The sequence below is a fragment of the Thamnophis sirtalis genome, unplaced genomic scaffold (genome assembly GCF_051295495.1).
Source record: "Thamnophis sirtalis isolate CommonGarterSnake01/CBP01778 unplaced genomic scaffold, rThaSir2_p1.2 scaffold_4, whole genome shotgun sequence".
Taxonomy (NCBI): domain Eukaryota; kingdom Metazoa; phylum Chordata; class Lepidosauria; order Squamata; family Natricidae; genus Thamnophis; species Thamnophis sirtalis.
Genome location: NW_028261384.1, coordinates 32,131,195 through 32,146,691, shown reverse-complemented (window position 1 = coordinate 32,146,691; position 15,497 = coordinate 32,131,195). Strand labels below are relative to the sequence as shown.

At 34.9% G+C, this 15,497-nt stretch overlaps 1 protein-coding gene across 3 annotated transcripts in view; it reads left to right on the top strand.

Annotated features, from left to right (window-relative positions):
* The window catches only part of SLC25A13 (solute carrier family 25 member 13), a 162,250-nt gene that overhangs the window by 104,541 nt on the left and 42,212 nt on the right, over positions 1 to 15,497 (top strand). For all 3 annotated transcript variants that reach the window (XM_014051794.2, XM_014051795.2, XM_014051796.2), the window contains 5 exons: positions 895 to 1,033; positions 1,896 to 1,989; positions 2,140 to 2,224; positions 7,866 to 7,950; positions 10,179 to 10,337. In XM_014051794.2, the coding sequence (XP_013907269.2) occupies positions 895 to 1,033; positions 1,896 to 1,989; positions 2,140 to 2,224; positions 7,866 to 7,950; positions 10,179 to 10,337 (562 nt within the window). The remainder of the gene's footprint in view (positions 1 to 894; positions 1,034 to 1,895; positions 1,990 to 2,139; positions 2,225 to 7,865; positions 7,951 to 10,178; positions 10,338 to 15,497) is intronic.

The window sequence follows — 15,497 nt, the reverse complement described above, 5'->3', positions numbered from 1 at the left end:
AGTTTTACAATTTAAGAAGCATAGCATTTATATTTATGTTGTATGCAAGACTTTTCATTAATGTGAATTTTTCCAAAATTATTACTGATGGATAAATTGACTCATTCATATTCTGGAATTATCTTACCTTGTTTAAAAAGTCAACTCAGTTTTTGGCAAAAAAAACCTGTTCTGTGTTTTAAGAAAAGCAACATGTGATGCCTTACCTCTCAGAATTATTTAGCATCTTTGAAATATATTCAACTTGCAAAAAAGCTTAATGTTTGATTAAAGTGGTATCTTTAAAACATGTATTTTAAAGATATGACTTCTTTGAGATCAATGCCACAATGGTAAAAGCAAAGCTTGAAAAATCTTAAGAGATATTTCATTGTTATTTATGTTATGTGATGTCCTCTGTACTTAAATATTCATGACATTCCCCCTTTCTCTTTTTTATCATATTTTATTTTTATAGTCCTAATACTAATAGTCCTATACTAATAAATGTACCTTTATTTACATTTTTAAACCTTTAATATTTGCTCATTTGAAGAAATAAAACACACTATAATATTTTTTGACTGCAACAGAATTGAAACTTGAACTCTGTAAATTATCACTGGCCATGTTGTTATAATTCTGCATATGTATTTGTTTAGGTTTCACTGGAACAGAGGAAAAGTTTGTGTGCTGGTCATGATTAACTTCAGTAACTTAAGAATCTATTATGTTTTTTTTTTAATTTTGCATTTTAAAAATCTTTTGCTACTTCCACTGGTGTTTTAGAAAACTAACAATCTTCCACAAACTCTCCTCCATGTTACAACAAACATATTCAAGTTTGAAATATAAACTTCAGTCTAATATCTTCTTTTTTTCTTCCTGCTTTTCTCATTACTTGCTCTGTTCTAGGCTGCTGGAGGTACTACTTCTCATCAAGTCAGTTTTTCCTATTTTAATGGATTTAATAGCCTTCTTAATAATATGGAACTTATTAGAAAAATCTATAGTACTCTGGCTGGACATAGGAAAAAAGTGGAAGTTACCAAAGGTTAGTTGAAATTCAATAATTAATTGGGGGTGGGGAATGTTCCATTTTCCTCATATTTTCAAGGTATCAGTGGGATAGGTGAACATTGATAAAACACTTCCCTCATGTAGTATGATAAACAATATAATTTTTTTTTTCTGGGAATAAAAAGAATTCCATGTGTCTATTATTTGTGCTTTCCTTTTTCCAGTTGCACTCGTATGTTACAATTAACTTTGACTTCTTATTTCTAAAGATCTTAGTTCTTAAATAGGGCTGCACACCAAGCAAACAGTGGACACAAAGATGTTTTTCAAGTATAAAAACTTCCTAGGGTTGATGCCAAATTGGCAGCCTATTAAAGTGACCTTCAAGGATTGTTAAAGAATTCCATAAAGTTGTACTGGCATTGCAGTAAGCTGATCTACAAGCCTGGAACAAGATGTTATCAGCTCTGTCTAACCGCTTTTATAGAGAACTCCCTCTGTAGTGCCAAACCTCCATTAATATAACCTACTGGGACACACATGGAAGCAACGTTCCACATCTCTGTCTCCTTCTCTTCTCTGTCTCTTTCTTTCCATTCTGGCCCACAACTGATTGATACCGTATGTCAAATATCCTAAATCCTGCTGTTAGCACTAAGCTGTAAAGTCAGACTGTTTTTCTTTTTTTTTCTTTTTTGCACGATGGATAGAGTATTTAAACATACATTTACACAGTGGCAGGCACACCATTTGTGGTATTTCCCCCCTTCTTTTACAGCATATTGGTTTCATACTAAATGTTGGTGATTCCTGGGTCCTTTGTGGATTGGTCTCCTTCTTGTTTGATTAGTTTTCCCTTCTGTATTCCACACCCACCACCCCTTCTTCTGTTGCAGAGGAGTTTGTTCTGGCAGCTCAGAAATTTGGCCAGGTTACACCCATGGAAGTTGACATCTTGTTCCAGTTAGCAGATTTATATGAGCCACGGGGGTAAGTTGAAATTACCCTTTTCTTTGCTGTGGAAAAATATATATGAAACAGTATGGTTGAACAAAATACCGCCCACCATTGCAGGTAGCTATCTTACTTTTTCATAATAGTTGATGCAAAATTAACTTTTATGATTGCTTGTTTCCCCAGACGTATGACAATGGCTGATATTGAAAGAATTGCACCTTTGGAAGAAGGAACTTTGCCCTACAATCTGGTTGAGGCTCAGAGACAGGTATCATAAGATGAGAAAAGAGGATGCAGATATTATTTTTACCTTGTGCAGTACTTTTTATGTAAAGTTCCAATTCTGTTGTAGTGAAGCGATACCAACTGTTTTTGTGGATTATATAAAACTGAGTAGTTTTGTTTTATTTAAATTGGATCACTCAACCACGAAACAAAAGTGCTAGGTAAATTTATATAGGATTTTGGCAATTTGTGTTGTACACTATACTCCCTCAAAACTAGTTTACAATAATTTAAGATCACATGATTTTTTTTTCTGAAATCTTAATTTGTATTTTTATACAGCTCTTGTATTAGAAGATGGTATGATGCAAAAGACAATGAAAATGTCTTTGCCAACTTCTGAATTTTTATATTGTCTGTTGTATATATTGAAAACTGACACAGACCTGGGTGTAGTTCTGTTTTTCTAAAGCTATCACTTAAGTCAAACCAAATTCTGTATGTTGAAAGCTTGGAAGGTTCCCCCACCCTCCCTGCTCTGAGTCTGAGCACAGACGCCAGTTTGACCACAATGAGTTGATACAGGCTACATTTTTGGGTGTAATAGGCCTTGAGCCAGGCCCTCCTCACTTGGCTGCGTCCTCCCTCCCAAAATCACCCTACAACAACAGTATATTTTTAGCTTTGCTTCAGAACTAAGTATGATAGGAGGATGTTTTTTCTACAATTTATTCAGAAAACCTGTATGAAAGATAACCCAAAGATTAAAGACCAGAAATATTAAATGGAGTCCATATTGGAAGCTGTTATAGATATCACCAGGATTGGGCAAAATTCAATAGCTAGGAATTCTGAAAGACAAAAGAAGTTTGGGCCCAGTGGGACAAATATTGAATTTGAGGGCACAGTTTACATTATTTCTACTTAAAAGAAAAACCATGATGTACAAGGATTTTCCTGACAAATTGAAATTCAAAAGGGACATATATGGTGTATGTAAGGAACATATTAACTAAAGAAAGAGCCAAAACAAAGTAGTAGTAGCCAGGATTGGTATGAATTTAATGCTCCCTTGGGGTAGATGCAGAATCTTAAAAATCATATTAAGAATTTCCAACCTCATTTCTAATTTAAGGAAAGTTTTTGTCCACCTAGACTGAATTGTGGGTTTCTGGCAATCTTTTTATTGACTTGTCTTCTATCATTATTTCCTTTTTTCCCCTAGCCCCTCTATAAGCTTTGATAAGAAATAATAAAAGCAAAAGTTCAAAATAAACTAACTGCTAAACATAATTTTAGAATGTACCTTTGTCAATATTAGGAGCAATAATTGATTGGGGGCACGGGAGGGTATCTATAAGTTACTGCAAAATCTCCCATGAACCCTGTTAACAAGATGGTAAAATATAGGTTGAGTGCTCCTAACATTAGCTGGCTCAACAGTGCTGAAGTTACTGTTCTAAAAATATTTCATTATTTGTCTCAACATCATTAGTAGAAAATGTAAGGATTCCTTACTGAATCCTATGCTATTTCCTAAACTTGAGATTAATATAAAGCCAAGGATAAATGGTAATAGATAATAATAGAATCAATATTGTAAAGAATTTTAATAGGGTAAAAAATGGCGAGATTACATTCTAAAGGAGATAAATATAAAGTTCTGCATTTAGTTCCAAGAATGCTAGCTTACTGTAAGAGAATTGGTCTGAGTAGATCTCACTGTGAGTCAGTTGTGAGATGTGGCTGATATAAAACAAATTAGGCAAATTAGGCTGCACAATCAATGCTTCAGTGTCCATTTCTCAAGTATCACTTATAAATGTGAAAGTAAGGGTTTTCCCTATCCAGTCATGTCGGCTATAGGGTTATACACAGGGTGGATTTGATTTAAATCAAAATGATGTAAATCAGATTTAAATCACTGTAAAAAGATTTGATTTAAATCAACTTGTTTTAAATCATAATTTTTAAAGAGCAACTATGATCTCTGTTCCACAGCTGCTGCTCCTCTGACCTGCTGTTGACTCACCAACAGTCTCAATATTGCAGAATATACAGCCTCATGTTACATAACTAAGCTTCGTTTCATGCTGAATAAACTATTAATGTATCTTAAATATAAAATTCTTTAGATTGATTTTTATTTCAAAAGCATTCATTAAAATAAATTTGATCAAAATAAAAAAAATCAAATTTAAATTAAGAAACAATCCATTTTTGTTAAAAAAAAATTATCGATTTTTATCCACCCTGGTTATACACAAATATACCAGAAAACTAGAAAAGAATTACCAGGATGATGAGAAGACTGAAAACTATCAACCAATCATCCAGTTAGTTTAAAAAGTTGACATGGAGAAGAGAGAATTAAGGGGCACCTGAGGACTTGGTAGTTGCCCGTATGATGGACATATTTAAAGAGAGGTCAGGCAGCCGTGTTTGGGTATTGTACTATGAGAAAAACATATCATTTCCAAGGTATATTCTAGTTCCTGATACCATGATTTCCAAAGTATTTTGTAAATGTCCAATTTGATGAATATTCTATTCAAGTGATAGGTTCTAGATCAGCGATGGGATTCACTTACTTTCCCTACTGGTTTGCAAATGTGAGCGCACGCACCACGTCTGCATGCGCAGTGCTTCCGCATTATGTCGGGGTAGGTCCTCAGCCAGTTCTCTCCCCGAACTGGAGAGAACTGGCTGAATACCACCTCTGTTCTAGATCCAATATTCCTTTCTTGTGACATCAAAATTTTCTATGGATGTTACTAAGCCTTGCAGCTAGCACTGTGAGGCTCCTGAATAGAGAATTGTATGTTTGTGTGTGCTTGATCAACTGAGATTCAAAATAATAACAAAAAACGCATTGCAAGCTACAAATGGAGTGTTTCTATAATCAGGGAAAATGCTTTAAGTGTAACAAAGGCTTTACATACCCAGGGGGATTTTTCATCCCCAGCCATGCCTGTTCACTGCATTGAAAAAGTCTGAAAACTCCTGGGAAGCTTTATATGTGAGAATAGGTAAAAGTTTTATCTGGAACATATTTTAATATGATTTTGAACTTCCAAAACTTCCAAAACCTATTTGAACTTCCAAAACCTATTCAGAACCTAGAACCAAAGCACAACCAGCATGCTTTTATAGTTACACTTTTTTCTGAATATTGCAATGCATTTTCTAAATAAAAATGTATAGGTGACTGGAGATGTGGATAAGAAGGCAATTTATTGAGAGAAAATATATGCAAATACGCTGGGAAATCCACACGCAAGATTGAGCATTTGTTGGAAAATATGCATGAAAATGCAGAGTGAAAATTTCTATGGAGAAAATAGTAACATAGATGATGCAGAAAATTTGATGAGTATGTTGGAAAACTATGAACTTGATTAAAATAGAGTTTGACAGATATGCCAATTTTGCATGGTTTCTCCACCCGAACTTAGGAATAATGCCCATCTGGAACTTAGAAACCACTCTTAGTCAATCAATGCAGACAGTACAAGACAGTTGAAGCAAGTGTAAAGCAATTTCCTTTTGCCTGACTGTGAAAATTAAATGCCAGAATTTTATGGAACAAAAACAAACTTTTTAAAAAATAGCATATATATTATTTTGGCTCTAACTGGAATTTCACTGATATGGCTTTCAACTAATAAGTTTATAAATCTTTAAAAAGCATTTTAATAATGTAAGTCAAATTACTTTATTAATTTCACCAATTTTAAAACAGTTTTTATTGGTTATAAATAAATTCTAATGTTAAAGTCTTGTTTCTGATTAAGATTAAATAATCGGCCAAGCTGCAATAAACTGAACAATAAATGAAGATTTCTTGAAATGGCTTAACTGTTGAGGTGGGCATTTTAATCCTCTTGTTGCCTAGGATTGGTATCTTTGATTTTTAGGCTATTTATTAATACAAATTTTATATTTTATGTTCGCAGTTTTTTATATTGTTATTTTTATTTTATTGTGCACTGCCACTTTCAGTGAGATGGTAGCTGTTGTGGCCCAGCAGGAGTCATTGGAGCTGCCGCCAGACTCCGATGGCGAGAGGTCTTATGAGTTGGCCTTGGAGGAGGTGGAGGACCCTGGACGGTGTGTCGATACCACGCAGGGCGGGAAGAGACGTGGTGGCCACCGGGTGAAGGGGGAGCATTGGATCAAGGGGAATGCTCCTGAAAGTATTTGGGAGTTATATCAGGAGGCAAACAGGCTGAGGGCATAAGGAACAAAGGAGGAAACACAGGAGATGATTGCGAGCCTATCATGCGGACAACCCATCCCGACCGCATCCAGACTGTCAGACCCGGGGGAAGGGCCCTGCTCTGAGGGATAATGTTGTGACTCGGCAGAAACCTCCTGTGAGTTGTTTCTGGATGCACACAGGAAAAGGGCTGACCGACTCACAGGACAGGATAATGAGCAGCTGTTGCTCGTTAGGGTCTCCTCCTGCGGATAAAAATGACTGATGGTGCCACGCCCTGGTTGCAGAAGTCAATGTTCCGTTCCTGTTCTAGTCAAGTTCTCTGTTTGTTTGCAATCATCAAGAAAAAGCACTTGGATAAGTGATTTGATTTATATAATCCTGTTTTGCTGGAGTTTACTTTTGCCAGAGCATTTATCTGTGTTTATTTTGGGCTCGCAGCCAGCAGGAGCTGGGACTGATAAAAACATTCCTTTGAACATTCTGTCTGGCTGTAGTTTCTGAACGGGCAAGGTGGGGGTCAGAACAGGTAGCTATATAAATAAATAATAAATATTTCATTGGTTTAACTTAAGAAATTGCATTACATTTCTTTTATGAAATTCTTGTCCTGAAAATAGGGCAAGAAGCAATGGATGAAAACTATTCAAGGAGATATCCAACCTAGAACTAAGGAGAAATTTCCTGACAGTTAGAACAATTAATCAGTGGAATACCTTTCCTCCAAAAGTTGTGGAAGCTCCAACACTGGAAGTTTTAAAGAAGAGATTGGACAATCATTTGATTGACATGGTATAGAGTTTCCTGCCTGAGCAGGGCATTGGACTAGAAGACATCAAAGGCTCTTCCAATTCTGTTATTCTGTTCCTCCTCTCTCTTCATAGCAGTGTTCCCTTAAGTTCCTTGCATATTTTAACTCTTTTCCCATACATTCCAGAGCTGCACAAATCATATAATGAAAATTAGTTAAGGAAAATCATTTATTTTCAGTCATGCCCCAAGTTTTGATTTATTTTTATGGAAAACACTTTTCAAGCAAATCAGCTATATAGTAAATGGAATATAGAGATATGGTATACAAGTTGGATTTTCTTTCTTTTAGGTGCTAATAGCCAAAAACCTGAAAGAGTTCCTTTGTAAATTAACAATAATTATGGGGGCAAGGCCACTTTGGCTTCCTTTGAACAATGCTTACTTTTTACACCAAATGAAACAAACAATATAAATTGTGTTGGCATCTCAAGCCAGCTTGATAGTACATGTTATAGCCCCTTTACTGAAGCGCAGCATGTCTCAATGGTTCAAGAACGGTACATTTTAGAATGAAATGTTTGTCTTTGTGTCTTTTTCGCTATTCAAATATTACTTACATATGCTATATTAATCTGATTTTTCTCCTATTCCTTCTCCTCTTCTCCCTATTCCTCCATTTCACTAACCTAAACCTTTCCCCTAAATTTTGCAGCATGCTCCAACTGATGTCGCTCGACCTATTCTCATCCAGATAGCAGAATCTGCATACAGGTTTGCCCTTGGTTCAGTTGCTGGAGGTTAGTGAATTAATGAATGAATGACAGAAATATTAGCTTGAATCCCCCCCCCCCCCCCGGGCATTGCTTTTGACCTTCATTATCCTTTTTTTTTTCACACAAAGCTTTTCATCTTATTGTCATTGCATCAAAAATAACTTGACCTTAGCTATTTCGATTCTTCCCTGATTGACTGATTATTGATTTACTTTTTAACATTTAGCTCCTTTTCATTAAAATCCAAATGGGCCTGGATCTTTCCACTTGTAATTGTATGCAGTATTCCTGTTCATAATTTATTTCAGCCAAGTCGCCCCCCCCCCCCCAAGAATCCTCCACTTTATTCACACAGCCGTCATCAGCTTCCTGTGCCCTCTGAATATGCACAGAAGGAACTGCTTGAAATATTTTTTTCCATTTTCATGTCAAAAGGCAGCTGCATGAATGGTGCCAATGTCCCCAACTCAGGCTGTGAACAAGCCAGAGCAAGCAGGTTTTTTTTCTTATACCTGAGGAAAAAATACCATAAATTCCTGTTCTTTTCTTTGGGATTAAAAATACAATAATAAAACTTTCGTTTAACAAGCTGTTCCTATTCTGACACTCAAAATTATCTCAGTGCTGTTGTTCCTTTTTTTCAAAGCTGATTTTATTGTTGTTATTATTACTATTATTTTTCCCTTTGAGTCATTTTGTCTACTGGCCATTGCCTGAACAAGTCCTGGCAAGATTTTTGGAAGTGGGGTTGACATTGCCTTCTTCCTAGAATTGACAGAGGGGCTGGCCCAAGGTCAAGCAGCTGTGCCTGTTGGGGATTAGAATTTATGGTGTCGTTATTTCCAGCTTGGTTCCTTTAACCATCATACCATACTGGCTCTCTGCTTTTATTTACTGAGAGTTACATGCTACTTCATTCAGGAGATTATGTGGATTACAGGCTTCTTAGAGTAATAAGATTAACAACTATAAAATAACAAGCAGCAAGGAACAGCAAACACTGCAGACACATTGTTCTGGCAACAGAAAAAGTGACAGCATATTAGTTTCTGACCAGTTAATGTTTGGGAGGATTTTTTTCTTTTTTTCAGTTGGCAAAACTGATACCTTACTTTTGTGTCCTGCTATGGTGATACTGGTAGAATTGAATTGGTACATATTATATGTGCCAACTAATATAATACCTTATATATTATAATAGGTGTGTATGTATAGATGATAAATGTATATGTATCTGTATGTATTTTTGTGTGTATACAGGTAGTCCTCGACTTACGCCCAACATTTATGTTGTTAAGCAAGATATTTGTTAAGGGAGTTTTGCCCCATTTTACAACTATTCTTGCTACAGTTGCTAAGCAAATCGCTGCAGTCATTAAGTTAGTTGATTGTTAAGTGAATCTGGCTTCCGCATTGGTTTTGCTTTCAGAAAGTCACAGAAGGTGGATCACATGAACCCAGGACTTTGTGACTGTCATAAATATGAATCAATGCCCAAGCCTCTGAATTTTGATCATGTGACCCTTGGGATACTGCAATGGTCATAAGTTTGAAAAATGGTCAAGTCCCCTTTTTCAGTGCCATTATAACTTTGACAGTTGCTAAATGAACTATTGTAAGTTAAGGACTCTTGTGTGTCTGTGTCTGTGTCTGTGTGTGTAGTAATTAATCCATATGTTATATAGTGTTGCTCTTAATATATAATTTCTTAATTATAAAGTCCTCTCTTTTATTCTTATTTTCATCTGTTATCACAAAAAAAGTTAAAGAGAGAAAGGATATCTGGCTTGTCCTTATTTAACTTTAAAAATAGCTCTTTTCTTATGGCTGGTTGCTAAATTAATGATTTCTAAAACCCATGCAGTTTGGGTTCAGATTCTGGGGCGGGGTGGTAGTGGTCATCAGTTTGACTCATAAATCAGGCAAAAGAAATTGATCTTGAAATGGGAGCTTCCAGGAAAGGCAGAAAAGATTCTCCCCTAGCCTTGTTGTCATTAATCCCTAACATCTTGTACAATTTTCACTTTTTTCACTCCTTGCAAATAAAAGCCAAGGGCAGTAGAACAAAATCTTTGAAATTCAGGAAAAGTATGATATTGCCTAGGAAGAAAAAAAGTGGGGGGGGGTGGTTTCAGAGAGGGGAGGATTAAATATTATGTTCTGGTCTAGTCCCTCATGCAGTGTATGAACTCTCAATAAACCTGAGGCTGCGAGGCTTAATACAGAGGTTTTCTTTCCTCCTTATTTAACAGCGGTTGGAGCCACTGCTGTGTATCCAATTGATCTGGTGAAAACACGAATGCAGAACCAGCGCTCCACTGGGTCATTTGTTGGAGAGCTGATGTACAAGAGTAGCTTTGATTGCTTCAAGAAAGTGCTACGTTATGAAGGATTCATTGGGCTATACAGAGGTCAGTATCCAGATGTTTTAGTTCTAGTTCAAGAGGTTTGATGCCTGTTTATATTTTCTTAGTTTTGTTCATCCATCTTGAGTCCAAAAGGGAGAAAATGCTTTTGGCATTTTCTAAGTTTTGTGCTACAAAATGTGAGCTGTATTGCACTGATTGTTATCAATTTGGATGATGTATTTTCACTGGGTCTGTGTCTGGCCCCTCACCCCAATTTCAAGAGCAGCAACGAATCTTCTCGCTAATATGCTGTATTTTTTTCTGGACATTTTTCCCCATAAAGCCTAACATAAGAAAGTTTATAAAACATTTAAATAAAACAATCTTGTCTAACAAAGCAAATCTTATCATAGTTTTTTTTAAATATTATGGACTGCTTCTAATATTCCAGAAGATTTTTATGCTTCCAAAGTATAATATTGTATTTTCTCCTTTGTGGTATATGATTGTAAGCATTTTTGTCATTTGCTAATTGTACTCTCTCCTAGCAGGTCTGATATATCTCTCTCTTAGCTAGAGCAGCCACTTCTATGCAAAATGCACAATTACTTCAAAGCCTGCTGTCAGACACATTTGAAGTCATCTGATGTTAATAATAGCTTCCCCTTAACATATTTCTACAGTACATATAGCAAGGATGATCAAGAGGTCAACACTGTAGTTTGAGAAAAAACCATAATAAATCATCATCAGTAATCATGAGCTGGTACATCAGTTGTATTGCCTATCTTTTTCTTGTAGCAAGGGACCCAGGTTGTATGTATGTATGTATGTATGTATGCATGCGTGCGTGCATATATGCATATATGTATCTGTGCAGGAAAAATTGTTTGGATCATGCCAAAAAGTAGTGTCAGTGTTCAATTTTTTAGTGTCTTGATGAATTAGTTGCCAGCAGTTTCATTTTTGACCATATAACCATTGGTAGATGGAGGGATGAAACTGAAATCACAAAGACATATGGCACCTGGAGCATTGGCAATCATGGAAGTATGCCATAGCCACCAATACTGTAGTGGATTCAGTAAATGCCCAGAAGGAGCATTTATTTTATCTCAATTCTGGAAAAATGATTATTATTGGAATTATAATTTATAAAGAGAATAAACATCATGGAGGGCAGTGTTAAAATGCAAGTGAGTCTGACAATAAACGTATCTAAACTTTGTCTCATAGGAATCTCAGGAAGAATCTTGTCTCAAAATGTATTGTTTATCTTTCTATTTGACCACTAAATGGCTCTTAGAGTGATTGGTTTAAATAGATCATGGTCTCTGAAGTAACTTCTACTGTTTTAGCAAATAAATTTAAAATGTGGTTTTATTTATTTAATAATCAAATTTGGCACCTATATCATAAAAGGTACTTTAGGCAGTGTATAATAATCCAATAAGTGTCCAATAAAGTACACCTTTATTTATTAAATTTATATGCCAGCCATCTTATTGTCAAGCAATTCTAGGCTCCTTATAGCATCATAAAACCAAACACGGAAAATATAAAAAATATTAAAATGAACAAATATTAAATTTAAAACCAGAATACAGTGGGTTGGAAAGGTGGGTTCTTCTTCCTAGACCATTAATCATTTGCACCAATTGATACAGCCAAGTTTTGAGATTCTTATGACAGGGTCAAGAGGGTGGAAGCAGATTTTACCTCAACAAACATGATGTTTCAAAGGGTGGAAACCATGGTAGAAAAGGCCCTTCTCCTGGACCTTGCCAACCAGAATTCCTGATTGACAGGTCTGCCACATGCCCCTTCTTCTGTCACCAGTGGATAGGCCAATCCTATTAGGGTGAGATGCTTTCTTAGGTATCCTGGACTCATTCATTAACATCATTAATGCAGATGAAATGCTATTTGTTTTAATAAAACCTTAACAGGTTTTCTTTCTCTTTTTAAAGTAAAAGTTATTTATTTTCTATGCTTTAAAAGCAATAATTTTGGATTAAATCTAATTAATTATATGTAAAGTGTAGGGTTTTCCCCCTAATTCACAATTTGTTGCTATGTTACCTTCCGTCTCAACATCGATATTTGGGGGTGTTAATACTTATTTTAACATAGCTCACTCTTGTTAAAAATTTAAAGGGTGTGAAGCCATATTACTTGGAAGCAGTTCACTGATTTTTTTTAATGCAATATTGTTACTGTGACCAGTTCTGTTTTCCAGCCATTTTACCTGTTTTAAAGCACTGAATGTGCTTAGGGTTGAACATTAGATTTTATGATGCAAAACATCTGCTCTATTGCAGAGTTACAGCTGCTTCCTTCTGGCAAGTGTTTCATTTCCAACCCCCCCTCTCAATTATTTTGCTTTTCTTCTGCTTTTGATGGTTTCTCAGTACATGATATAGAATGCCAGAATAATGTTGTGTTTTAAAATTTTATACCTCTGATTTTGGATGATTACTATAGTGCTAACAGAAAAACTGAACACATGTACACACATTTTTTAAAAAAGGTAGAATTCACATTTAACATCATACATGTATTAAATTCATGTGAATGCCCTGTTTATATGCATTTCTAAGTTCGCACATTTTGGTTGGTCTTAGAATTTTTTCAGGCTATTATTTTAAAACTTGCAGTTTATAGCATTGTTATTTATTTGCAATTAAAAATTAGTTTTAAATCATTATGATTGTAAATGAAACAAACTTATATTGTACTAGAAAATCCTTCAATGTTTGCCCCTTATATTCTTATGAATTGTATTAATCCAAGAAATTGTTCCAACCCAGGGCATTTAATGCTAATTTTCCTTTTTATCCATGCATGAAAAGATTTGAAAATTGTTTTGAATTGTATCCAACCTACTGTTCTATATATGAAATGCAAAAATGTTGAACAGGAATTCTAGATCGTAAAAAAAGTATTTCTTTGGATGAGCATGCACCCCAAATATAAATGCTTTGATTTAACTATGTACATATTTGGAATGATTAATTTTTATTTACCACAACATAGGACACAGAATTTGTGCTGGGGTTTCAAATTTTCTCTCTTTGATGAGCATGAATTATACCATCTTCTGGATCTTAGGAGGCTATTTAAAAACAGGAAGAAATCTGGGCCCTGTTGAATGAAAGAAGGAACAATTATTCCATACACAATTAATCCAATTGCGGCATCCATATAGAAATCCTCAACATTATGTTTAAGAATCAGTCCTTAATAGAGTAGCTGCCAAGGATTTGCCACATCATTTTATATTATTCACATCTCTTCATCATTATAAAATTTAATATGGCTTGCATCATATTCAGCACGATTCTGTTGTGTGCAGAAATATCCTTTTTATCAACTGTGTTTAATAAGCTATAAACTACAAAATTATGAAACATCAGCCATATCCCTAGTGTTGCTATTCTAATAGCAAGCTACAAAAACTTTATTTGCTCAAGCATTTGAAACATGTTAGCCTATAAATTCCTTGGCTGTTTTCTTAAGCTAAGTCTCATTAAATAATAGAACATGTAAGCCTAAGCAGATATCAAAGATTTATACTTAATAATTTATTTTATACACTGTGTGTGTGTGAGAGAGGGGGGGGAGGGTTAATTTATTATGTTTTACTCTGTCCTGTAAACAACTCTGGAAGGTCAATTAAAAAGTCTGATATAGGCTTTTATAAGTACATAAATATATCTGGCGGAAGGAATGCCTTGATAACCAAATCGGCTTATATTAAGCAAAACCATCAGTCCATTTTGCCTCTTTATTGCTGATGAAAGTTTTGGAAATAGCCAGTTTACCATCAAACTACAGAAATAAGATATAGAGAAGTGTCAGCTGTACAACTTCAGTTTGATTTGATCTTTGAGTCTATTGAACTCAATAGTCTAAGCTTCTGATCTTTCAAAGATTTTTAAAATTCAATTAGAATTGATATAATTTAAATCCAATGTTCTGTATTCTGCATTTGGAAATTATAATAAAGAGATCTTTAACTTTTTTCATAGACATCTTTTCCCGTTCTTGAGGAGTGCTATCCTTCAGTTTTTCCTTCTTAGGTTGCTCCTGTCAACCTTAGTAGGACTTAATTTATAGTCCTCAATCATTCCTGTTCCTCTTCCTGAACATAATACAGGTGGTCTTAAATTTTGGTATTGAGAAATTGATATAATATTTGAGATAGGGATTAAAGGAATAAAGCATTAATTCCTGTGATTTGGAAACTATACCTCTGTAGATGCAATTAAAATTGTTCTTCTTTTTAAGCTATTTCACACTCTTAACTCATATTCATTTAGAAATCAACTACAAGTTATTTTTAAGTACTACTACCAAGCCAAGAATCACCTATGTATTTCTATTTTTTAAGTGCATAGCTTTCCATTTCTCTATTTCTAAATCTTTTGCTTTCAATCTGTGTTTTTTTTTTGACTTAACGAGATTGTTCTGGTTCTTATTTCTGTCTTCTAGAATATTGTGTCCTATCCAATTTTGTGTCATCTGCAGCACTTTCTCTTTTTCTCTCTCTATTCCAACCCTAATTCTAAAATTTTAGTGTCTGTGTGTCAGATTTACAATAGTTCACCATATCTGCTTTACTTCCTTTTTATTTATATTTATTGAGTGTTGCATACAGTAGAAGTCAAAGGTGAAAGAAAAAAAAGGTGAAAGAAAAAAAAGAAATAGGCACAAGAAAGGAAAGAAACTAAAATTATGAAATAACCTAATAGAAAGTCCCAATCTTCTCTCCAGCAGATAATTATAATCTTATAGTCCTCCTTTCCTTTTAGATATTCTACAAATCCCTTCAACCATCACTTTGTCTACATATTTTTCAATCCTCAAAGGCATGAATCATGTCATTTGTTTTATTTTCAAGTCAAGATAGGTAGTCCTTGATTTATAACCACTTATTTAGTGTCTATTCAAAGTTACTTCACTGAAAAAAGTGATTTATAACTATTTATCATACTTAACACTATTGCAGCATCGCCAAGGCCTCATAATCATAATTCAGATGCCTGACAACTGGTTCATATTTAGGACGGTTGCAGTGTTCCAGGACATATGTGACCTACTGACAAGCAAAGTCAATGGGTAAACCAGATTCACTTGGCATTTGTGATACAAACTTAACAACTGCAATGACTCACTTAACTACTATGGCAAGTAAGGTTGCCATAGGTTGTAAAATGCAGC